The sequence below is a fragment of the Nanorana parkeri genome, unplaced genomic scaffold (assembly GCF_000935625.1).
Source record: "Nanorana parkeri isolate BGI_ZX_2015 unplaced genomic scaffold, ASM93562v1 scaffold26, whole genome shotgun sequence".
Lineage (NCBI taxonomy): Eukaryota > Metazoa > Chordata > Amphibia > Anura > Dicroglossidae > Nanorana > Nanorana parkeri.
In genome coordinates, this window is record NW_017306294.1 from 1070956 (window position 1) to 1095469 (window position 24514).

Consider the following 24514-nt stretch of genomic DNA (forward strand, 5'->3'; position numbering starts at 1 on the left):
GTTGTCAGTGAATTACATTGAAGGCCTCTGTTGCGATCCTGTAGGTCCTGATCAGAAGATGGTTCTAAAAATATGCTTCATAAATAAAAAAAAATTGTACTATTAATGGTTGCCAAAAATCCACAATATATTCACTCCAGATAATCCAAGGTTGACTCTCCTAGAGGAGTTTGGGGGGGGAAAAAAGAAAACTGTGAAAATAGACTAGTTAAACCACTACATGATATTTAGTACAACAAAAACGCAAAAACCTTGTTATACTCACATTATAGAACTTATTTAAATGTAATGGGAGAATGGATCAAAACTCCAGTTTTGATCAATTCCCCTCAATGTTTTCTATCTATATTTTGACCATGATGCGTTTGAGATGCAGACATGGATGCCCAGTCATCACTTGGTACACTAGCTAATGCCTTATGTGCTTTGCTGAAACCTTCAGACAGAAGCAACTAAGGGGCCCAATTATAACAGAGAACCGATACTGCACCTTCATTTTACACAGGCCACGAAGTGACACCTGCAGTGCCCTCCGCATAATTCTATGGATTCCTAAATCAAGCGAAGTGCTAAACACAAAAAATGGAAATGCATGCAGAGGGTGTCCTCTTTATCTTTGCCTCTTCTCCGAGCTAGGTGATTCTTACTGCTGCAGTGTGGCACTGACGAGAGGACGCAAGAAAAACTCCCTGCACTAGGTACTCTATGAATAAACGCGCTGTGATGACAGTATTGGTCTTCTGGGTTAAAGCTGAACTCCAACTGAACTTTGCGGGTGCGCGCAATTTTAAAAGGTTGACATGTTTGGTGTCTATTTATCCGACGTGACCCTGACTTTTATATTTTACCAAAAAACTGGGTAATAAATGTTTCCTAACATAATGTAAAAAAAACAGGAAGGGGGTCTAAACACCTGGTCTTGAAGTGGTTAAAACAATCACCAATTAGAGCTGTATAGCTGTGCAAATACATAGACTGTAGTGTGGCTACACTTACCCAAGCATTCCTGATTCTTTGGTCTTTATTATGTACAGGAACATTAGTAACGTATGATATAAATTGTTCCTTCCCTTAAAACACAAAAGAAAATGCCTTTATATAATGCAGCCATAGATAAGTTTCATGTCATAAGCTGCAGCAAGATTTTGTGCAAAATGTGGACTTGCAAGTCAGCTAGCAGAGTAAATTTGTAGATAGAATTTTGGGACAGATACAGTGCGAAAAAAATAAAATAAATAAATACACTTAATAAACCAAAGATGTTTCACTGAGTACATGTGCAAACTGCGGAACATTCAATTAAGGAAGCGATTTCTACGACATGTTCTATACTGGACATGTTCTGGTTGTATTACGTCCTACCATCTGTGGCATATAGCTCAGGTTACAGATATATGCAATATCTACAACAGGCAATAGAGGCAGCAAGTTAAAATGGAATTATCTACAGGGACTTCTGCGCTCGATTAATCTAAGAAAAATAGGATTTTTGTACTCACCGTAAAACCCTTTTCTCTCCGTTCATTGAAGGACACAGGGCAAGAACTGGAAATGTTCGTCCCCCACCGCGAAGCGCAGAAATCGCTGATGAGATGCGCAAATAGGCACATGAAGGTAAGCGTCCTTGATGTCGATAGAGGCCAACAGGTCCCCCGGGCGAAGGTACGTCACTACAGATCGAATCGATTCCATGCGGAAGCGACGGACCCGCACAAAGGTGTTTAGGCGCTTGAGGTCCAGAATTGGCCGAACCCCCTCCTTCTTGGGTACCGTGAACAGATTGGAGTAAAACCCCTGGAAGCGTTCCGAGGACGGAACTGGTACAACAACCCCCTGAGACAAGAGGTCCGCCACAGCGCGATGCATATCCGCCAGGCGTGAAGGGGAAAGACGCGTGTTGGACGGGAAAAACCTGTGACCCGGCCGAGAAAGAAAGTCGACCTTGTAAGCTGTGGACACCAGCTCCCGAACCCAGGTGTCGGAGACGTGAGCCACCCAGAAGTCCGCAAAGAGCCGAAGGCGCCCCCCCACCCCCGGGTCGGGGCGAGACCTTCATGCGGACGGGGTCTTGTCAGCAGGCTTGGGCAGACTTCGGCTACCAGGGACGCGTGTGAGACTGCGAGGAAGAGGCTCTTGGAAACTTACCGCCCTTCTCGGAGGACGGAGGGGGCCGAAAAAGCCGTTTGTGAGCGGAAAAGGAAGGCCCCGTCTTCCGCCGAAGCTCCTTAGTTGGTTTTTGCACATATTATTTGTTTACTTTTTGGGCTTCAAATATTTGAATGAAGTTAAAATGAAATGCCAGACATAATTATTTTCTTTTTGCTTTGGCGACTGGGGAAAAAGTCTTTAGTCACAAGAATATAAAACAGGAGGATCGTCCTGCTCCCTGTCTGATCATTATCAGCAGGAAAAAAAAGCTTTTGGCTGGAGTTGTATTTTAGCAAGCATCTGCCACTGTGGGCTCTACTGGCTGTCTAGGCAGGTAGATAGGGAAACTTTTATTAGTAAATGTAGTACAGGACTGGACCGGCTTTGCCATTTAGTCAATGGTTTTTCCTGAACCATTGTCAAACAACCCAATATTAAAAAAATAAAGAAAACAATAAATACCTTTGGCAGGTTATAAATGTGCTTCTGGTAGACCAGCTCAAAATGTGGAGGATTAATGCTGCTTTGATGGATGCAAAACACATTTTCATTTGAGGTATCTGATGAGGTAACAACAACATGAAAGCTCATAAATGACCAATTTTCTGATTTATGACAAATAGGACTTGAAGGGCAAATTTTGTTTAAAATGGCTGAAGAAAAATATAAAGTGGATCAACCTCATAACCAACCAGTTGCAGTTTGTTTTAATTCCTGGGCCTCACAGCAATCTACAAATAGTGTAAGAATATGTTCCTGGCTTAGTAAACACAGGGTTTAATTAGGCTGTACCAAACTTAGAATAGCCAAACACAGCCACTTCCTACCCTGATCTGAAACCCAGGCCACGTAGGGGTAATCCAAGAAGGCAATTATAGGGTCTTTCAACTTCAGAAACTTTTGTTGCATACAAAAGTTCTCCAACTCGCTAAAAAAGCTGTGTGTGACTTGGTATGAAGGAAATTTTAGCATATTGTGCTGTTATCCACCAGGCTTTCCCTTTATTTTCACCTAGTAATCCTGTAAATACCACTTCATATACCTGTGTGGCTGCACCACTCCTACACTATATCCATAGGGAGAGCCACCTAAGCTGAACTTCTGAATGTTCTTAGCCGGGAAAATGAGAACTAATGCAGCCACATATAAGGACTGGTAAGCTGCAATATGTTACATTTCTGGGTTTAGTTATACCCAAATGGTCTTCTACTCATTTTGCACATAGGGAGTATAATCCTTGCGTCTCCCCCAAAAAAAAGAAATCAAGCTGAAGATTTTTTTTTTTACGGAGCGGATAGTGAGAGCAGTTGAAAGCCACTTTACAAAGAAGCAGACGCTTATTTACAGGGCAAATCCACTTCTCCCAGGCGAATTTGGGAAATTAAACTCACCACTGTGCCACCTCTCTCATGAAAACGCTCCCTAGCCGCCTATCCACCCCCCACCCGCCAACAAACGCTCCTTCCCTTCTGTGGCTGCTGGTGTGAGACCCATACACATCAGCCCGGCCCTGAGCCTTGCATTTCAAATTACTCGCAAATGGTGAGTACTCATTTGTTAGCGCGGTCACTTAAGTAGAAGCGCTTCTTGCATTGTATTTACTCAATATAGAAAGCCTTCAAGTAATTGTATTGAGCAGATACAATGTATTTACTCCACACAATTATTGCAGGCCACCTAGAAGTGTACTTTGACATAGTAGCTGGGAAGGGGGGCAACAGCAGAGTGAAAGGAGCAAGGCATAGAAGATGGAAACATTGTTGAAGTTTTTAGGGTCCCAAGTGCTTAAAATTGTATAGCCATTGGAATGCACAAGGCATACCCTCTTATTTCAAACATGACTGACCCTCTTTTTTTTTTTACACAGTTCAGTAAAATGAAATGCTCATACCTGGTTTATCAGGTGTCTGCACAAAGTGCTGTGAGGTAAAAGTTTTTCCATTAGGATACTTAGGGTGCGCAGGTAGGCGAGAGTCAAAATATGTGCAGAAGACATGTATTAGTATCTGAAAATGGGGAAAAGAAGCTAAGGGTCATTAAAAAACATTCTTTAAACATGTCACATATTAAAAGGCATTCATTACAACAGAGAAAAATATGAAAAGGTTGAAATACGTTGACAATTGGCCTCACCGAGAGACGCTGGTTATTCAGTCAAACGGTAAACTTCAGACATTGCCATATAAAGAACACTGCATCAGCTTTCAGATATTTACACACAAAAAATCCTACGTCCATGAAACCCAGATTACAAAAGAAAATTTAAATCAAAACTACAGAACATACTGCAGAGTCTGTGGGAAGGTCAGTATCCCATTTGCGACCTTTAAACTCGCCTCCTCCATTCCATCGGAAAAAGCTCATGCACCCTCCTTGGGAAAGGTCTGGAAAACAAAATATCCACTTATAAATATATTGCGATACCTTCTTTTTCTTTTGGGAAATATAAAAACTATTTAAAAGGAAAACCTTTGCCGTTTTGAATAAAAAACCCGTCAGGTTTTTGTTTTTTTTTGCTGACTGGGTCGATTTTCCTGCACTTCCTGTCATGTCACAATAGGAAGCAAGATAAAATCTCTCACAAGGAATGGAAATCCTCTTAGACAGCATGCTCAGCTGACCGAAGTGCAGCCGGTGTACGTCTGATTTCAGCCGGTGTACTCCTAAAAACAGCCGTACTGTGCCGTAGTGAATAGCCGAACGTTGTTCGGCTCACTTCACTACAGCTCAGTTATTCACTCGGCTGCCTTCGGCAGCTTTGTGAATAACCCCATTAAGGTCACATTTAAAAAAAGTACAGGGCTGGAAAAAAGCCTTGATTTCACTTGTTAATAACTTTCCAAATGTATACTAGCTGTCACTAGAACAAGTGTCCACATTAAAAGACTACCCTTTTATTTCTGTTCCAGCAGAAATGTGAAATAAGTCATTTTCTCCTAATTTCAGTCCTTCTGATAATGGTTATCAGAACCAATAGAAGGGTGAATCTCCCCACTGGGGGCACAGACAGCAATGAAAACCTGGCAGATTCTGACCCTCCCTACTATATTCAAAAACATAATGTACATTGTAAAGCAAGCTAATAAACTCAACTGCCTCACTAGAAATACCATAATTTCTAAAAAAAATGCATAATAATACAACCAATAGTTTTACCTTTAATGCGCTCAAATAGGTATTCCTGATTCGGGGTGATGTCCAGATACTGCACAATGGCGTTCAGTGTTGGAATAAGAGAGGCTTTCACCAGAGCTGCTTGTTTTAAACTGGTAATGCTTGATTCTGAAAGAATTAAAAAAATATATTATATATTATACACACGGTATCAATTTGCTTATTCACTGGCTTGATAAGGAGCTAAGAGATCCAAACTGTTGCCATTTCACTTGTATTGGGGAGTTTTCAATAAGTCTCACAGTGGTGCCGCAATCCTTTTAGATTTTGAACATAATGGACCACTCCTGTATTGAAGAAAACCCAAAGGCTTTGCAATGTGCACGGTTCATGCCATTATATACAAAATATATTTCCCCCCTTACCACCATGACATAGTATTGCCAGTATAATTACCTAATCTCGGTCTTTATATTTGCTTCCCATCATCCCTTTGACACTAGAACTCAGAACAGGCGCTACAACAATGCAGGCTAATGAAGTTCCACATGATTCAGGCCCAGGGGACTAGACACAGACCTCCACAAAAGGAGGGCACAAGGATGGCGTTTTGATGATCTTTTACAATCTAGTATGCAGGCTGCACGTTAGGAGCAGCAGAACAGAAGGCTTTGAATCCTTCTTTTGCTATATAATGTGCTGGGAGTGTATCAATTAGAAAAGTTGTTGGAGTGAAAATATTTTCACAGGTATAAAAGTTTATAAACAGATATAAATATCAGTTCTATACGCGATTCTTTAAATGGAGTTAAACTCGGAAGATGGGGGGTAACGTGTTATTTTGTGTGTATTTTATTAATTTCTTTCCAGAATGGGTTGAGGAATGTGTAATAGTGGCAATTACATTCACTTCCATGCCCCTAATCCAAAGATCCAGTAACACACCTAGCAGCCAGGTTCTATTCTGTTATGCCAGAGAATCCTGAAAAACCTGCTATTGTTCTGACAAATATATAAATGATGCATGCAACTCAAAAGACTGAATCAGGGGTGCAGAGATGGTAATCACCACCACTGCAAGCACCTTAAAACAATGTACAGATCTGATGCTACTTCATAAGTCCTGCTCTAGGATTTTAATTTAATGTTTCTTACCCATATACAAAGTAAAATAAACAAATAAAAATGTTCACACAGGTTACATAAGATTACCTCCTATTTGTAATTCAGGACACCCAAGCCTTCTCATCTGCAGGTTCACCAACTCCATCTCACGGACCAAAGGTACCAGAATAGTTTCGCTCATCCACTGAAAAAAAATAAAAAATTTGTATGGAAACAGAGCTAAATAATATATAACCATTAAATCATAAATGCACATATAAGGCAGCAACATACATTACGGAATTTCTCTGTCCATGAATCCATATGTTCCAGCAGCTGTCGATTCATTGTAACTCTTGCCCAGATCTGTAGTGAAATAAGAGTATGTGTATACATGTCCATGATGTATAGATCCATGCAAATTTAAAAAACCTCAGCAATTATCAAACTGATCAGCAAAGAGGACTTTTCAAATCTGCTTCTAGGCTGGTAATCATGCAGCATGAGCAATTTCCATGCAAGGACTGAACTGGGGAATATTGTTTTCATAATGGCCCAACAATACACTGCTTGTATTAGTTTTAAATGGCTAGAGCAGTTGACATTTTTATGTGTGCTGCAGGTGTATACACCAGCATATTTTTTAGCTGCAGTATTGCTGTCTGGCCTTTTTATTAGGGATGCACCAATATATCGGCCAAAAGAGCAATTTTTTTTGCCGAAAAAGCGGTGCATCCGTTTTTTCTCTCCTCCCCACTGGGCGCTACTCTGTGTCCCAGCAGAGAGGAGAGAAACTGTCACAGGTGGCCAAGCGCTGCGGGAGGAGAGCGATGCGAGCGGCCGGCGTCTCTCCTCCCCGCACTGCCTCGTGCCACAGATCAAGAGAGTGGCAGTGTTGGCGGAGACAGCTTTTAAAAAGGAAAATATCAGGGGTCTAATATTTCCCCCAAACCCCTAAAAGTAAAGTAAAAAATATTTTAAAAGTTTATAAAAATAAAATATAATCTGAAAAAAAAAAAAAACCACAAAACATTTTTGGTTTCAGCGCGACATTTTTTTTTTCATTTCAGTTTGGACATTTTTTTCATTTCGGTGCACCTCTACATTTTATGTATATAAAAAGGTAGGGATGCACCGATACCGGTATTTTGGTACCGATAATTTTTTTTCGGTACTCGCCGATACCAATTACCGAGTAACGGAAGTCTCATTCAGGAAGCCAGGTGGCGTGTAATGACTCGCCACCTGGCTTCCTGATTAGCCGGGAAGCATGTAAAGAGTCGCCACCCGCTTTCCCGATTACCAAGAAAGTCCCCTCTTACCTTAGTATGTGCAGCCTGTCACCCCCGGGGGCCTCAGCAGCGAGAATGCGGCCCCAGCCGGAGCCGTCCAATCGGGAAGCCGGACGGCGTGTAATGACGCAACGCCCTGCTTTCTGATTGGCCGGCTCCATGCTTTCTTGTCATGAGATGACGAGGGAGCATGAAGCCAGCTTCCCGGCCAATCAGAAAGCAGGGTGTTGCGTCATTAGACGGCTCCGGCTGGGTACCGGACGAAGGCCGCATTCTCGTTGGAGAGGCTGCACATACTAAGGTAAGCTCAACTCACGAGGCCAGCTTCCCGACCAATCAGGAAGCCAGGCAGCTCGTCATTACACGCTGCCCGGCTTCCTGATTGGCCAGGAAGCTCGTCATTACACGCTGCCCGGCTTCCTGATTGGCCAGGAAGTCGGCTCCATGCTCTCTCATCGAAAGTGATGAGAGCATGGAGCCGCTTCCTGGTCAATCGCGAAACCGGGCAGCGTGTAATGACGCGCTGCCCGGCTTCCTGATATCGGAAGTACTCGTGCTAGGCATCGGAGCATTTGGGCGAGTACGAGTACTTGCCCAAATACTCGGTGCATCCCTAATATAAGGTAAAAGGTAGAAGAGGGCAACTCTCCGGTAACATTGCTCTCTATTTTCTGCCTATGTATGTCCCACTAGAAGTATCTTGACAGGTTACCAGCAGACAGTTCAGATCCTGTACGCCAGGTCCAATCTGGTAGGGATCTATACTAAAAAATTATTTGCTCCGATCCCTTTGTTAATTAGGTGCAGATCTGGCAACAGTTTCTATTTCACTCTGAAATAAATGGATCTGAAACAGGTCTACCGATTTTGTTGTGCACGCCGCTCACTGCAATTTTCTAAACTGTTAAAATGGAGGAGGAAGCTTTGTTAATCCCCTCAATGTATTTGCACACGCAACTGCAAGTAGATAGATGGCTACGTGTAAAAATTATGTGTAGCACAATGGGTCATAAAGGGCTGAGTATAGATAAATGCTGCATGTGGAAGCCAAGATAAGCTGTTCAAAAGGCAAAAGGATGATGCGTATCATCTTAACATGCAGCCATCCCTCTACTTGAAGTTGCCTGTGCATTGCATTACATTACATATTTGAATCTTAAAGTCATTTAGATAAACAAATAGTTGACCTATCCTTGGGCTCTTTACTCCCTAACGATCTCCCCACAGACCTTTATCGGGTTGTTGAACAGAAAGGACAATTAAATAAAAAAAAATGGCACAGCTGCACAGGGCATACACATCCTAAAGATTGTGTTCTTTAGACCAGAGGAAATCACCCAGGAGGATACAATTCTACAGTAAAAGATGTCATCAATAGAGCTTTATTTCCTACTATACCTCTTCCGCTGCCTGCTTAGAACCAAGATCAGCTTCATCTTTATGTGCGGAAGGAGCCTGGGACCGGCATGCCAACTGGTACTGGTACTTCCTCAGCGTGTGTGCATAATCACCCATAGAGCGGCTATAATTCCAAAATGTTGGGCTGTTCGAAGGACTATTAGATTCCGGGCTTCCTGTATCCATGTAAGCATTTATAAACAGAGAGTGAAAAGTCTAACTTTATAGAATAGCTTTGTTCATATGTACAGGAAAGTGAAACAAAAAAAAAACACAATGTATGACGTTTGAGGTGTGTTGTGAGACTTAAAGTGTCACTAATGTCAGAAAACAAAAAAAGTGTCATATTTGCTTAAATGCCATTTTTACCTCTCTCGCCTTGTATATTTAAATATCTACGTCAATTTAATTCCTATAAATACCTTTGAACAGATGCAGACAACCACACATTCATTTACATTTTATTCCACCTTCTTAATATCTCCCATTGTTCCCACATGTAAAAGTGCTGTGCTCCAAAACTAGTACACTGTTTTCTTACACTACTCCCTCGCAGCTTGGGCAGGGATGTCCTGCCACATCCCTGCCCAAGCTGCTACTCAGAAAAGGCAGAGAGATGCTGTGTTTTTAAAAGTATGAAATATTTGGGAGCATAACAACAAAAAATAGGGTCGTCCCGATACAATTTTTTCAAGACCAGTATGATATATAGCCTCGGGTACTCGCCGATACCAATTACCGATACTTTTTCTTTAAGGGGCATGTGACATTATTTCTAAAATAATACAGATTCATGATTTTAGGGCAGTTTCTTTATAATTATGAAGAACTGTAACTCTATCCATATTATTCAGCAATGGAGAATGACAACCAGCAATAGAGGACTGCAGATCCCATCAACCCATGATTATACAGCAATGGAGAATGGCAACCGGCTATTGGAGGAGCACTCTTGCATAATTTGAACCCGATGAATCCTGGAATATGCCATGTCATCAGGGAAGAAAAGAAATCCATTGATAGAAAACTTGGTCATTCAATATATTGAGGTATGCAGCTGACCACATTTTTGGCCTCATAACGTTGCGAAACCTAGACCTGACCGACTGAAGCAACCCCTATAGCTCTTACCCATTTGAAGAACTAAATCCAGGTGGTGTGGTTTTTGTTTTTTTTGGGCCAGGCAGTGTATTTAAAACAAAAATTGCCAAAACTGCAGGTATCAAAAAGGAAAACTTAATGCTCATTACAAATAGATACAACATATGGTTTATATTTGATAAACATTATTTTTGTAATCTGTTATTAAAAATTACTTAGATAACCGGCTGAGTCACCCAATTGGCAGGAACGAAAGGTTACTTAAAACGAGAATTATGGGGGAGTGAAAAACACACTGAAGCTGTCACAGGTTGGCTCTATTGATCGGGAAGTCAACAAACACATGCCACCGATTGCTGACTTCCCGATCCTCCCCTCGTTTCTCCAACACTGACTGGAGGAACAGACAGGGGAGGGGGGCGGGCAGAACCTGCTGTCATGTCAATCAGCCAGCAGGGTGGCTCTCGACAGTATTGTCGGGATCCGTCCCAGCTGGGGCACAGCTCTGCGCTCTCAGCGTATAGCGGGCAAATGCAGAGTTTTGGGTCACCAGAGGACATTAGTATATGTCCTCCCGTGACCCCGAAGAGAGAACTATGGCCAAAAAGGTTGCCCCATAGTTCTCCTTTAGGGCATGGCTTAATACACACCTCTGCGTTACCTCCTTGACAGCATGGGTGAAACAAAGCCCGAATACTCTTCTGCATCTGGCAGCTTTGCAGACTTGGCATCATTCTGAAGCCAGTTTTAAAATTAGTGGTCTTTGCACCAGATGTAGTTATGCATTTATCTAACAAGCACAATAAAGCTTCATACCTAGTTGGGAACGGTGCTGCTTTTCCTCTTCACTGCGAAGAAAAGCGTCCAATACCTTGGGGTCTGTTATGTAGTCCTCTGGGTCTGTTAGAGAATTGTAGGATGATGGTGAGCACCGGTAGCGAGATCTTAATCCACTGCTTTCCACTGGACCAAGAGTACTAAGATACTGTGGTGATGCCGAAGGAGGACTATAACTCTGTATCTGGAAGCAAAATAAAAGTATATAAATTAAATTATATTTCCTTCGCTCAGACTGAAGACATACCTCCAGCCTTAAGGTTTAGTAACTATTTCAAGAGTATACTTAAAAAATAAAATAAAAATCTAGCACAAAAATTGCCTTCTGTAAAGCTCAACACTGGACAAATGTGGACCCCTTAAAATATACCACCCCCTAAACATCTGCCCTCCACCTGCAATATGTCTTCTGTAGGAGTAGCTACAGCTCGCGGTATACTGAGACGCCGCAGCTGAAGCGGATCCCGACAATTATGTCTGGATCCACCCAGCTGCGTGAGCGACAGCTGGCTCTGCCTATCTGGAGGCAGAGCCAGCTGTACCCGTCCCCTCCCCCGTCCGTTCCGCCAGTCAGCACTGGAGGATTGGAGCGGGGAATCCAGCCCCTCCCCTGTCACGGCAGAGAGCCGTGACAGGATCGAGAAGTGAGCGAATGCCGGTACGTGTTCACTCACTTTCCGATCTACTCAGCCGACCTGTGACAGTCTCATTGTCACAGGTCGGCTAGAACTATGACGGGAGTGAAAAGCACTCACCTCATAGTTCTCCTTAAGTATTAAGGCAAGTATTAGTAGAGCTGAGACATAACCACCTTAAAGGACAAAACCAATAAAACATTTTTATCTAAAAACAATGTATATGTACAACCAATTATCAATTTATTAGAAACCCTACAATCCTACTGGAAAGGGCCTCCCTTTGCTCTCAAAACAGCTTAATTCTAAGTGGCATGGATTCAACTTTATGCAAATATTAAATTAGGATTCTGGATTCATGTTTACAAAAGTGCATCACACAATTTCTGCAGCTTTGACAGCTGCACATTCATGCTATGAATGTTTTTACCCCATCCTAAAAATGTTCTATTGGATTCTGATCATAGGATTGGGAAAGCCACTTAAGAACTCGTTGCTCAGTTCATGAAACCAGTTTCAGAGGACTTTCGCTTTGTCTTTACAACAGTCTAGTTTTGGTGAGCCAGTGCCCTCTGCAGTCTCAGCTTTCTGTCCTCCGCTGACAGGAGCGGATCCTCATGTGACCTCCTGCTGTATTAGCCCATTCGCCCCAAAGTTTGAAGTGCATTCCAATTTTGTGTTAATCATACTTGTAATGTGTTGTTAATCAAATTGCTATAGCCTGTCAAGCTCAAACCAGAGTAGACATTTTCCTTTGACCTCTCCCATCAACAAGGCATTTTTAGAACGGACACTCAATGAAAGTTTTTTCACCATTCAGCATACACTCTACAGAAAGTGGTACATAAAAATCCAAGGAGATCAAGAGTTACAGAATTATAGCCCACCTGCCACCAACAAGCATGCCATTGTGAAAAATGGCAGAGATTACATAGATTCTAGTGGGTGAGGTGAACATTAAGTTCCTGACCAATATCTGCATGATTTGACCTAATTGGTGGATTAGATAATTGCATAAATAAGATAAATAGGTGTTCCTAACAAATTGCTCAGTATGTAGATATACAACTAACACAAACATAAAAGAACTTCATGGATAGATTTAATATAAATTTACATCCTACCTTAGAGTAACTGCTATTCGGTGTGTATGGCACAGATGAAGTAAAAGAGCTACTGCTACTTGACAGAGCATTTTGTATCTGAGGACTGTAACCACCAATGAAACTGGAGGAAAACTTGGGACTTGTGCTGGGTGACCGCGAAGGGCTATAGCTCAGTACACTTTGTCCTTGCATGCCTGCGTAAGGTGGGGGTGTTGGCGTTGTATTTTTTGTCAGTTCCTTCGGCGGGCTGGAATGCACAACTGCAAAATAGATTGCAACATATTCATTTCAAATGATAGCTAAAAAACAAGCATCTATACTCAAAGAAAATGGGGAAGCAAGCGAATCTGACCTGGCCCAATGCTGTATATGTTTCTAAGGTAACCACAGACAACCTTGTGGTATCTGCAAATGCCTCTATTAAGTCTCACACTGTATGTGGGCTTCTTACAAATTTGAGATTAAGCTCATTCTACTACCAATCAAATGCCAGGGATTCCAATTGCTAGTAAAGCTCAGGCACAAAGAAGCTGATTGACAGAGGGCAGGGACAAGAATCAGGAGTGACATGGCTTACACACTAATTCTACATCAGCAGAATTAACAACATTAAGTGTAAGTTTGGCCTTGGACTCAAAGGGTTCTACCATCTATCAAATAGCGATTTGAAGACTACAATAGGTACTTGCAGGGAAAAAAAAAACCCAAAATCATATACAACACCATGGTGTCCGCTTGCCCCCCCCTCCTAACTTGTCTTGTAGACCCCCCACACAGATACCAGATGCAGTGCAGATCCGCTTCCCATTGCCTGGCTCTCTGCAATGCTGGACAGCGTTAACATCCATTTATCCGTCATTCTCCTGTGTTTCTGTAGTGCACAACAGCAAGTTCTAAAGAGATGAATGGGACAGTTGTCTCGGCTCTCCCATTCATCTCTATTGCGCTTGTAGTCCAGCCAGCAAGCCAGCCAGTGGAAAACAGGTCCACAAAGCATCTGAAGTCTGTGTGGGAACATACAAGGTAGAAATGGAGGCAGGGGCATCCCCCCAGAAATGAATTAAATGATGCTTTAACGTTTTAGTATTTTTAATGTATGCAGACACTGCATACATTAGACACCAACACTGCAAGGCTCGAGGAGAGAAGTATACAGTTCCACTTTAAATAAAGCTGTTTAATCATGTATTTTGTTTATCAAAAGGCAATGTTCTGTAAAAGAATAAAAAAGGAACCTTAGAAGCAAAGTACCACACAGTAAGCACTGACACAATTTCATATATTATATATATATATATATTTTTTTTTATTTCTCTCCATCTATCACTAGAACAAGGCAACTATCCTCAGAAAACATAGATATGTGTAAAGCAAAGACTTACATGACTTTGGTATCCCCAGAAGCTTCTGCTGGGAAGGGCTCAAAGCAATGTATGAAGACGAAACTGTGTATTTGAAGTACCTCCAAAATTCAAATAATGCGTTCACACTAAACAGTAAAGCAAGTGCTAGTTCTGGTGAAAGAAAACACACAGTTGAAAAGTCAGCGATAGACAGATGACACTAAAAGGTTAACAGTAAACAACTGCATATACACCATGCCAGAAAACTCCCAAAACACATACTTGAGCTGTACAAGGACTAACTTTTATAAAATGTTGAGCTACAGTAAGGCTACATGGTATGCTCTGGCACATTCTGGTGCCTAAAATACATCAATGCTGTTAGTGTCCAACATTTTGCCAAAGTCAGCCTGTCACACCCCTGCGCAACTCAGACTGAGCATATAATGAAAAATGCACATTACTTTCAAGTGAATCTAGCACTGTATGTAAAGAGCATGCATGCTAATTAATGTGTAAGTGTAATGCTTACAAATACCGAAATGAACATTTTAAAACCGAAACAAACAGACCCCCGATATTTCCCTTTTAAAATAAAAGAGATTGGGAACACAGAGTCCTCAATCTCTTTTTCTGTATCCCCTGTTATAAATGAACAGGAATCCTCTATAGTGAGTGTTCCTGTTCATTCATAAACATTAGAACAGAGTATGTTTACTATAACCACAATCATAATTGAACAGGAGGTGGCTCCCATTAATTCATATTGAGAATATAGTACACATACTCTGTCTTCAATTATTTACAAACACTCAGCGATCACTGAGTGTTTGCACCCGCTCTCCATCCTGACAGCTGTCACAGGAGGCTGAGCTGACTCCGCCCACGCACCGCCAGCCTTCTGTGACAGTGCTGGCTGTCTTCGCCCCCACACACCGCTCTCCTCTGATCTGTCACAGGAGGCTGAGAGGTGCGCGGAGGAGAAACGCCGGTCGTTCACAGCGCTCTCCTCCTGCTGCACTCGGCCCCTGTGACAGTATCTCTCCTCCTTACTGGGACACAGAGCAGCACCCAGCGTGGAGGAGAGAATACATGGATGCGCCGCTATAATCGGCAGATAAATAGCACTTTCGGCATTTTGCCAAAAGTGCCATTTTCGGCCGATATGTTTCGGTGGGCGATATATCAGTGCATCCCTACAGATTACCTTCCAGAATTTCCACGACAATCCCTTCATCTGATTTTCTCTCCAGAAGGATGGAGCCATCTTTGCTCAGGAATGTTATGGGGTTAGCATAAATCCCTGTAATGTAAAACCTAGAGTCTACAGTTCTTGGCTGTAATCACAATGTCTGACATAGATCAGCCCCTGGCTACAGTAACAGTGCTGCAGTTAGACCAGAGGGAGAGAAGACTGAGTAAATACCTCCTCCTGCCTGCAGGAGATGGATGATCATAATAACCTAGGCAAAGTCAAAAAAGGACTGATTTTTGTTGATAAAAGCTTTCTTTAAAACATTTTATGACTGCTGTAGATTGTGATATTTCAGGAATTCATGCATACCTTCAACATTACTGAAAAGTCCAATTTCATTGAAAGCTGCACCTTAAATCCAGATATAGATGACTGCATTATATACCTTTCCAGTAAACGTTGTTGCCAAGATTGACATTTACAGGCAAGGATGAGATTTGCACACAACTTAAGCTGTCTGTAGTTCTGGATCCGGTGCCCATTTGACATGTTTCACCAAAGCCAACCCCTGGTTATGCTTTTTCTCATCATAGGCCCAGTAAGAATCTCCCAGATTTGTGACATGTTTAATGTATTTACAAAAGAATAGCTCAAAAACATTTTAGTTCAAACTAAATATTGGAAAATATAAATGAGGCACTCTGCTTGGTTTCAGGCTCATAGGCAGTGTACATCATAGGCATATTTAGGACAAGCAGGGTAAATGCACCTACAGAGGTACTGCTGGGAGACAGACATACAAGGCTAATGTTTATTGGGCATTCAGTTACATGACCAAAATTGCCCATGACTGCATGCAAATTTATGACGTGCCCATATGTCACTCCCAACAGGAAAAATTACCTGTAAAAAAAAAATTAAATTAAAAGAAGCATTGCTATCATTCACGAGAAAGGATTCCTAGAGGACCGAGTTATTTAACAATCGGCCACAGGAGCAGAGGTCTCCTTTCTGACATATTCCTCATTAAATTCACAAACAGATCTGTAAGGAGAATGACTTACTGCCCTGACTAACTTACTTGTGTTTGTGAATTCCAGCTTCAGCTGCTGAGGTCTCTAAACAGGCGTCTAAGCTTGCTGTCTGTATACATATTATTCATAGTCATTTTTCATATTCACCTTATTTAAAAATATAATTTTTTTTATTTTAGCCCTGACCAGAATACAATGTATAGAAAACCAATATATGGTTCCCTTTAAAATGATAAAGTTCCCTGTGAAACAAAATCCTGTTTCATTAAACGGAAGTTCCTTACAGAAATTACCGTGAAAAAAAATAATGTTTTTTTTAAAGTCTTAAAAGCTATACAAATAACTTACCAAAATACCAAAATGGCCAGTCTGGAATATTAAAATATGTTCCAACAGTTTTACCAGTCCTTAAGAAATTCAGAAAAGGAAAAGTCATAACATGGCAAACAATTGATTTCGGTTTAAACACTTCAGGAAAGGACGACAAAACTACAGCACAAGTCTAAAGAGCAGGCAGCCATAAATAGACACATTTGAGGTTATGTCTTGAGTTACATGTGATTGCTGCATATACTGGTGACCACCACCAGTCATCAACACAGGACACTTTAATGTAGAAAGTGCCACTGCAATCCCTGTGCTCTATTTGCAGGGCAGTAATGTATAGGCAGCAGTGCACTGGCATCGCATTGTGTGTGTGCACAGATATTTTATTTTTCTTTAAAGATGCTTTTTATTGAATTTATTTGATAGAAAGAGAACTATGGGGTAAGTGTTTTTCCCCATAGCTCTCTTAAGGGTCACGGGAAGACGTATACTAGCATCCTCCCGTGACCCAAAGCTCGGTATATCGCGAGCTACAGCTCACAGTATACCGAGACGGATCCCAACAATGCTGTCGAGATCCACCCAGCTGCACGAGTGACAGCTGGCTCCGCCTATCTAGAGGCAGAGCCAGCTGTGCCCACCCCCTCCCCGTCTGTTCCTCCAGTCGGAGCTGGAGGATCGGAGCGGCGAGGGAGTGAATCCCTGCAGAGAGCAGTGACTGACAAGTCACCGCTCTCTGCAGGGAGATGATCGAGAAGTGAGCGAGCGACAGTATGTGTTCGCTCACTTCCCGATCTATTGAGGCGACGCGCGACAGTTTCATTGTCACACGTCAGCTCGAACTATGAGCAGGAGTCATTTTCACTCACCTCATAGTGCTCCTTTAACCAAACATTCCTATTAGTGCTTATTGTCTCAAATACAATAGAATCCGAAATTAAAGTAAGACAATGTCTCAGATACAAGCAAGAAAGGACCAGGAGAAGGTGCAATAGCATACCGACACCATTTCCAGAGAGAAATCAAGAAAGATCAACAGTCGTATCAGTAGAAGACAACCATGGACCCCATATACGTGCAAAGCACAGTGGGTTGCCCCTTTGTTCATACGTGATCTTATAGAGAGGCAAGTGGTCAAATATGCCCTTCCAGCAACTCAGGGAAGGAGCCTCAGGACTACTCCATACCAGAAGAATGGATTTCTTGGCATAAAACAGGAGAACGCGAAGCCGACTCTGAGCCCCAGAGTCCAATGCAAGCTCTCCAAATAGCCTAAAGAGGCAAAAGGAGGGATTGCATGGTGTGCACAGATATTTATTTGATCATGGAGGATTGGTTTTAGTTGCCCCTATTGGTAGAAAAGGGAGGCATCTATTTTTTCATCCAGTATGTTGGCAGTTAAGGTTGTTTACCGTCAAAATTAAGTTCAGAGACCAAAAGTCTACCTGCACCAGTGCTTAAAGCTGGCCGCACACCTTACAACCATCGCAAGACTTTCATCCTGCGATGGTTGTAAGGTAATTAAAAAAACTTACAATCTGCCCATCTTGGACAGGCAGTTTGTACTTGCGATAATCGCAAGCCCGCCCCGCTGAGGGGCGGGCTTCCGATGACCGCAATGCTGAACGGGCAGTGTGCACTTGCTCACACTGGCACCTGCGGCATTTATCTTACGAGCATACCACACACCCGCCGGGAATCGTCAGATTCTCGACGGGTTTTCAAACATGTTCCTAAGACAAAAGTCGCGCGACCATACAGTAGAAACGGTCGCACGCCTTCCAAACACCTTGCGATAATCGTATGATCGGGGGATTTCCCGCGAATATCGTTTGATTATTGCAAGGTTTGTGGGCACCTTTAGAGGTGCAGCATAAAGGTGACATAATAGGCAGGTGATGGGTCAGTGAGCTTTGTGGCATTCAGGAGTAGAAGGAAGGACATTTTAATGGAAACAATGATGAAAGAATCTAGGACAGGAGCGCTTCCTAGGTACAACCCTTCACATAACATCCAGGTCATGTTCCAGGGAAAACCCTTTAATACATTAATAATAATTAATGTTATAAATAATAATAGGGGACTGACCATTATATACTTGCTTTGTTACATACTATATACCTATAACCTTCCCTCCCCATTTATATGTCCTTTAATACATTAATGGATTAAAAAGTGTAAGAAAAACTGCTTTTCTAATGCTTTTGAATCTAGCTGTGGCGTAGGCTCCCCTCACATTTGTAGTTTCACAACAGCAGCTAGGGGGGCCAGAGTTTGCCTACCCTGGATATAGGGGGATTTGTTACAGCAAGCCAGTATTTGTATATCAAAAATGTCTAGGGGTGGAATTTACTAAAACTGGAGCAGACAGAATCTGGAGCAGCTGTGCATGGAAACCAGTTAGCTTATACCTTCAGCTAAAAGCTGATTGGATTCCATAGGCAATTGCTCCAGATTCTGTCCCCTCCTAGTGTTTCGATAAATAGTATAGTGCTGATGTTATAAGGAAAACGGTATGCTGTAATACAAGATCTCCTTTATAATGAACACAATCTGTGGGCTGAATCACAATGTAGAAACAAACGAGTAGAATAGGAGCAGATGACAGGCAGTTCCAAAACACTGATTTATAAAGATATAGATATATATATAAAGCAGTAGTTTTCAACCTCTAACGTCAGGACCCATATTTGTCGCTGATCATTAAGTCGCAACCCAAGTGGCACCACACAGCACGGCAATAATGCGCGTTCCTGTGTGGGTGATTTAACTATGGGCAGGAAGTGCATTTGTGGCACCACTCAAATTAATGGCAACACACCTTCAGCACCAGAACGCAGGGTAGGTGCAATTGCATGGCACAGTGCCTTAAATGCACTGGACTGTACAATTACCACACTGTACTAGTGTGAACGGGCCCTGAAAAACACTGACAGACATACTGTACTAGTGTGAACGGGCCCTGAAAAACACTGACAGACATACTGTACTAGTGTGAGCGGGCCCTCAAAAACACTGACAGACATACTGTACTAGTGTGAGCGGGCCCTCAAAAACACTGACATTCTCACACACATACTCACTCCCAAAAATGTTAAGATCCACCCAGTCTCAACAAATTGCAAGAACTGGAGTGGATCCTCAGCCTGGGGTCCAGTGTGGGCTGTTGTGCGGTGATATATCTGTGTTTTGGAAATGTCTTCTATTCTAAGAAATGGACGGCAGCTATAATACTCACATCTCGGTGTAAATAATCCCTGCTAGAGACACATTCAGAAGAGCGCTGGCCAAGACAAACTTCCTGGCGTTTGCCTGTTTCCTCATCTTGATGGTGGTGTCAATAAATGACATGTTTAGATTTTGTTCCTCCGTCTTCATTCCTAGGTGAGATAAAAATGAATGTATATGGGTCTTTCCTAACCAGACTTCATACACAACCAAATACCCCCAGGCAGAACTACTCCCCCATAACACCCCCATTGCTTCCCATCGTGCCCATCCCACTTCTCATGATAGACCATACTACTACACCCTGAGAGGTGTGCTCATACGCTCTGCCCATACCCCAAGCTCATCTGGTACATCTAATGAATTCCTATCGTCCAATTTTCAGCCCACCATGTGAGCTGAGAACAATTAATGGGAATACATTCCATTCTATACTCGTGTTGTGTTACATTAACTCGTGACAGAGGCAGCCATGAGAAGAGATAGCGGTGAGCGCATATGATGACACGTTCACCCCAATATAACGCTGTACCGTAGAGTAAACGCACCGGTCACCGCCACACTGAACACAGGCACTCTCCTCCCGAATGTGGCGGGCTACGAACAGCCCATCAATCCACGCTACACCTCTCCAAGCATCTCTACACCCAATCACAGGACGACTGGAGTGACGTATCAATCACATGACCAATGCTGTAGGCGGGCTTTAGGCAGACTAGTGCGCAGGGCAGTGACGTCAGTTAGTAGTTCCGTGCTCTAACCTGTATGGCAAAGATGATTGGATGTTATTTGATAGTAGAAGTTCTGTCACCGCCCCTTCGTGTTACCATAACAGGTGACCACATGAGGCGGAGTCATAACTTAGCTGGTGGGTTGTATGAAGGAGAAGGTGCAACATGGATGAAGGGACATACCAGAACCAACTGAATGATGTCGCTTAAAGGCAGAGTCCAGCTTTTCCATAAATAAATACACATTAATAAAACAATGTGCTATTATTGTTTTATGTATTGAAGCCAGCAAAGCATGGCAACCATGATCATGCAGTGACATCAGAACTGTCAATGGACTACAAGTGCTGTGAAGAAGTGGCTGAAGGGGGGGTGGGGCGCAACAGAACAATTGCCCTTCTGAGAAAATTGCTGTCTGCTCTGCCAGGTTCGGGAGCTCGCAGCTGGCTGGGGCTGCCTGCGCACTTGGTTTAGCGCCTGTGTCACACCTAAGAGGAAAGGCAACGGCTGGGGGAATAGAGGGTGAGGGGTGGCATACATAGGGGTGCGCAAGCGAAGCTATAGCTGGTAGTGGTGCACACAGCCTCCTCTGTTCTGCTGGGAGGAAAGGTCTGTATCATCACTCTCTCCCAGCCTGCACTACGGCTCCTGGGCTTCTCGGTGTCACCTGGAGGAATCTGAGCATGATTGGGAATGTGAAGGCTGAGGCAGCTCCTGGATGTATGCTTGTATACCCCACTGATTTTCTCCTGAGAACATGGGGCGTCTGCACTGGCAGTCATTGGGGATGCTTGGTGCCACTCACTGCTTGTTGTGCCAACATAGTCCTTTGATGAGCACAGGGTGAAGCCTTTAGGAAAACAGTTTCAGCTAGGGATGCACCGATACTGGGCATTTTCAAGTACTCGTAATCATGAAAATGCCCTAATACCAAAAACCAATACTAGCATTTTTATTTGTCTTAGGTCCCCCGATTGCTGGGAATCTCACCACAGTCTTGAGAACCACACGACGCCTGTTTACAGAGCTTCTGCTGGCCTGCACATCTCCTCCTGAGACTATTCGCCCCACTCCTGAGACCCTCCACAATGCTCCTGAGACCTTCAACACCCCTCGTGAGACTCTCCTAGACATCAGACCGGCACCCCGGAGCAGAGCAGCATCAGAGAGTGTGTAGCAAATTCATATACTATTATTCTGCATTGCTGTATAATGTATTGCAAGGATTTGTAGCCCTCTATAGCTGATGGTATTCTATTTTTTTTTAAAACAAATACAAAAGAAAAGAAAACAAAAGTAAAAAGGAGGTGTACATTTGGAAAGCAATCGCCACATGTCAAACAATACAGAAGTATTATGTATACCTTATACCTCTCGCAACCCACAGCTGCTGGTGTAGCCCTAGCATTACATACATACAGAGTAGACCCCAGGAGATGGATACATATACAGACTGTTCACTCAGGCGCCGCCTGTCCACGGTAAGACAGCCACTTAGACCACATAGAAGTTAATTTATTCATATTACCTCTCTGCTGAAAAGTGACACGTTCATAGTCAACCATCCTATCCAGTTCACAAAGCCATAGCTCCAGTGGGGGGAGAGGAGGAGACCCATTTACGCACCACCAGCCTTGACGCAGTGAATAGGGCTCGTTTAATGGCCACAGTCGTATAGGAGGCTAAATCCGGGGCATCAATAATGCACAGAATGCAAACAAGTGGGGAATTAGTTAATGAGGATTTAAAAGCTGAATTAATGACATCCAAAACCTCATCCCAGTACCATACTAGCTTAGGGCATCTCCATAGTAAAAAAATTAAAGAGCCTCGGTGAGAATTGCACTTCGGGCAGTTAGGGTCAGCCCTGTACTCAATACGAAATAGAAATTCAGGTGTACGATATATTCTGTGGATAATGAAGGAGATAACTCCCTTAGTGTGCTCAGCTGAAAACACAGCATCCAAAAATTTTGGTAGGGGAAAATTTAGGAGGGCCAAGTTTAAACTGTGACCTTAGAGCGTGTTAGACCTGGAGGAACTGGAAGTGACATCTACGGGAAAGCCCAAATGTGGAGGACAAATATTCAAAGGTACACAATTCTCCATCGGGGTACAGCTGGGCGACGGACAGTACCCTGACACTCGTCCAATCAACTGTACCCCGCAGGGGAAGAAGTTCCGGGAGATTGCCATTCTGCCGCAGAGGGGTATAACTAGTTAGATGGGCAACCCCCAATGCTCGTTTGGCCGATGTCCAGACCTGTCCCATTAATCGTACGGTAGGGAGTGCAGAGTGTCTTTTGGTAGGGGTCTTCTGGATCACTATCCAGATAACACAGGGGATTTAGACCTTAGCTGATGGTATTCTACATTGCTGTATAATGTGTTGCTGGGATTAGTAGTCCTCTGTAGCTGATGTTATTACTCTGCATTGCTGTATAATGTATTGCTGGGATTTGTAGTCCTCTATAGCTGGTGCCAATCTGCATTGCTGTATAATGTATTACTGGGCGACGCCAGAAGTGTGAATGGTCTACAAATGCGGTGACGTGAGAAGTGTCAATGGGGTTGCTAGGCAACGGACAAACATGGTCGCATAAACCGGAGCAGCGCTTCGGTATCCTGAATCAAAGCTACTCACAGCTGATATAGGTATCTGATCGATCCCTCTTCACACCCGGCCGGGTGCGGACGTTGATCAGCATTATGTCCAGGGGCAAAAGTAAACAGAAAGGCCCCAGAAGACTGACAGACTTCTATCCCATGTCACCCTCATCCAGCAGACAAAATGGCACTGCTACGTCACGAGGGAAAACAGCCTTAGACACCCGCTCAGCTGACGGCTCTGACTCAGACATGGAGAAGAGCACTTCAGGCACACTTGTCCAGGGCAAGAAGCTTTCCAAACGGCCAGCCTCATCACCGCTGCACTCCCCACAATTCAAAGACCCTGTCAGTAAGAAACAGTCTACTACTTCCTCCTCTGTTTCACATGGCCCCACGGAAACTGTGCCTTCCCTGGATGAGCCCCCTGCATCCTACTACAATAACATACAAGATTGTCATGTCATACTTCTTTTTTTCCACCAGAGGGACCTCTCATCCAGTTCATGCTTTCACACTTATAGGATTCTATTACAGTGTTTTCCCTCATGATAATTGTATGTATAAGTTAAAGTGGACATTGCATGGGAAAACTGAGTATTCAAAGTCCCCCCAGAATTCATTTTAGCAAATTGCATGGTTAATACTGAGGAAACATTTTTTTTCCCCTCAAGGGCTACGTTTGTTACAGTGTCTGAAAGAAGGACTGTCTATATCAGTGGTTCTCAACCTTCCTAGGGCCGGGACCCCTTGGTAACATTTGCCAAGTTGTGGTGACCCCCAACGGTAAAATTTAGGGATGACGTGGCTGCTGCAGCGACATCTGGCGGCGTGGCGGGAGAACTGACACTGCTGCGCTAGGAGAGGGCAAACCATATAACACAAGCCGAGGGTGTCAGCTTTTATTATTAATAATAATGATAATAAAAGGTTTATGTTTTCTTTTAGAAAAAAATTACTATTATTTTTATTATTTATTATTAGAGGGGGTGACACCAAAATGACTGTCAGTCATATTGGTGTCACCACTTCCACTGGTGGCATCCGGGTGCGGGCTGCACCCCCTTGTGATGCCACTGAATGCTGGGATTTGTAGTTCCCTGTGTGATATGTGATGTGTGTGTGGCCCCCCGACGGCCCCTGGCAAATTGTCATTCGACCCCGAGGGGGTTCCGACCCACAGGTTGAGAACCGCTGGTCTATATTGTCTGTATCAACAAAATTAACTCTTTCATTGGTTATCTGCATTTGAGGTCCTGAAGGAAAGCATTGGGGGAATTTATAAATGGAGCAGACAGAATTTGGAGCAATTGC

General features: G+C 43.1%; 1 protein-coding gene across 1 annotated transcript; it reads right to left on the reverse strand.

The window, feature by feature from the left end:
- On the reverse strand, positions 1-20524 carry TMEM209 (transmembrane protein 209). Its single transcript, XM_018565911.1, has 15 exons — positions 20395-20524; positions 19873-20014; positions 16656-16714; positions 14118-14249; positions 12754-12995; positions 10974-11178; positions 9057-9232; positions 6661-6732; positions 6475-6571; positions 5305-5430; positions 4435-4532; positions 4040-4154; positions 2611-2708; positions 997-1070; positions 1-160 (listed from the first exon to the last, which is right to left on the reverse strand). Exons 2-15 carry the CDS (start codon positions 20010-20012, stop codon positions 103-105), a joined length of 1692 nt encoding a protein of 563 aa, XP_018421413.1. The 5' UTR covers positions 20013-20014; positions 20395-20524; the 3' UTR covers positions 1-102.
- Between the last annotated feature and the right edge of the window lie 3990 nt (positions 20525-24514).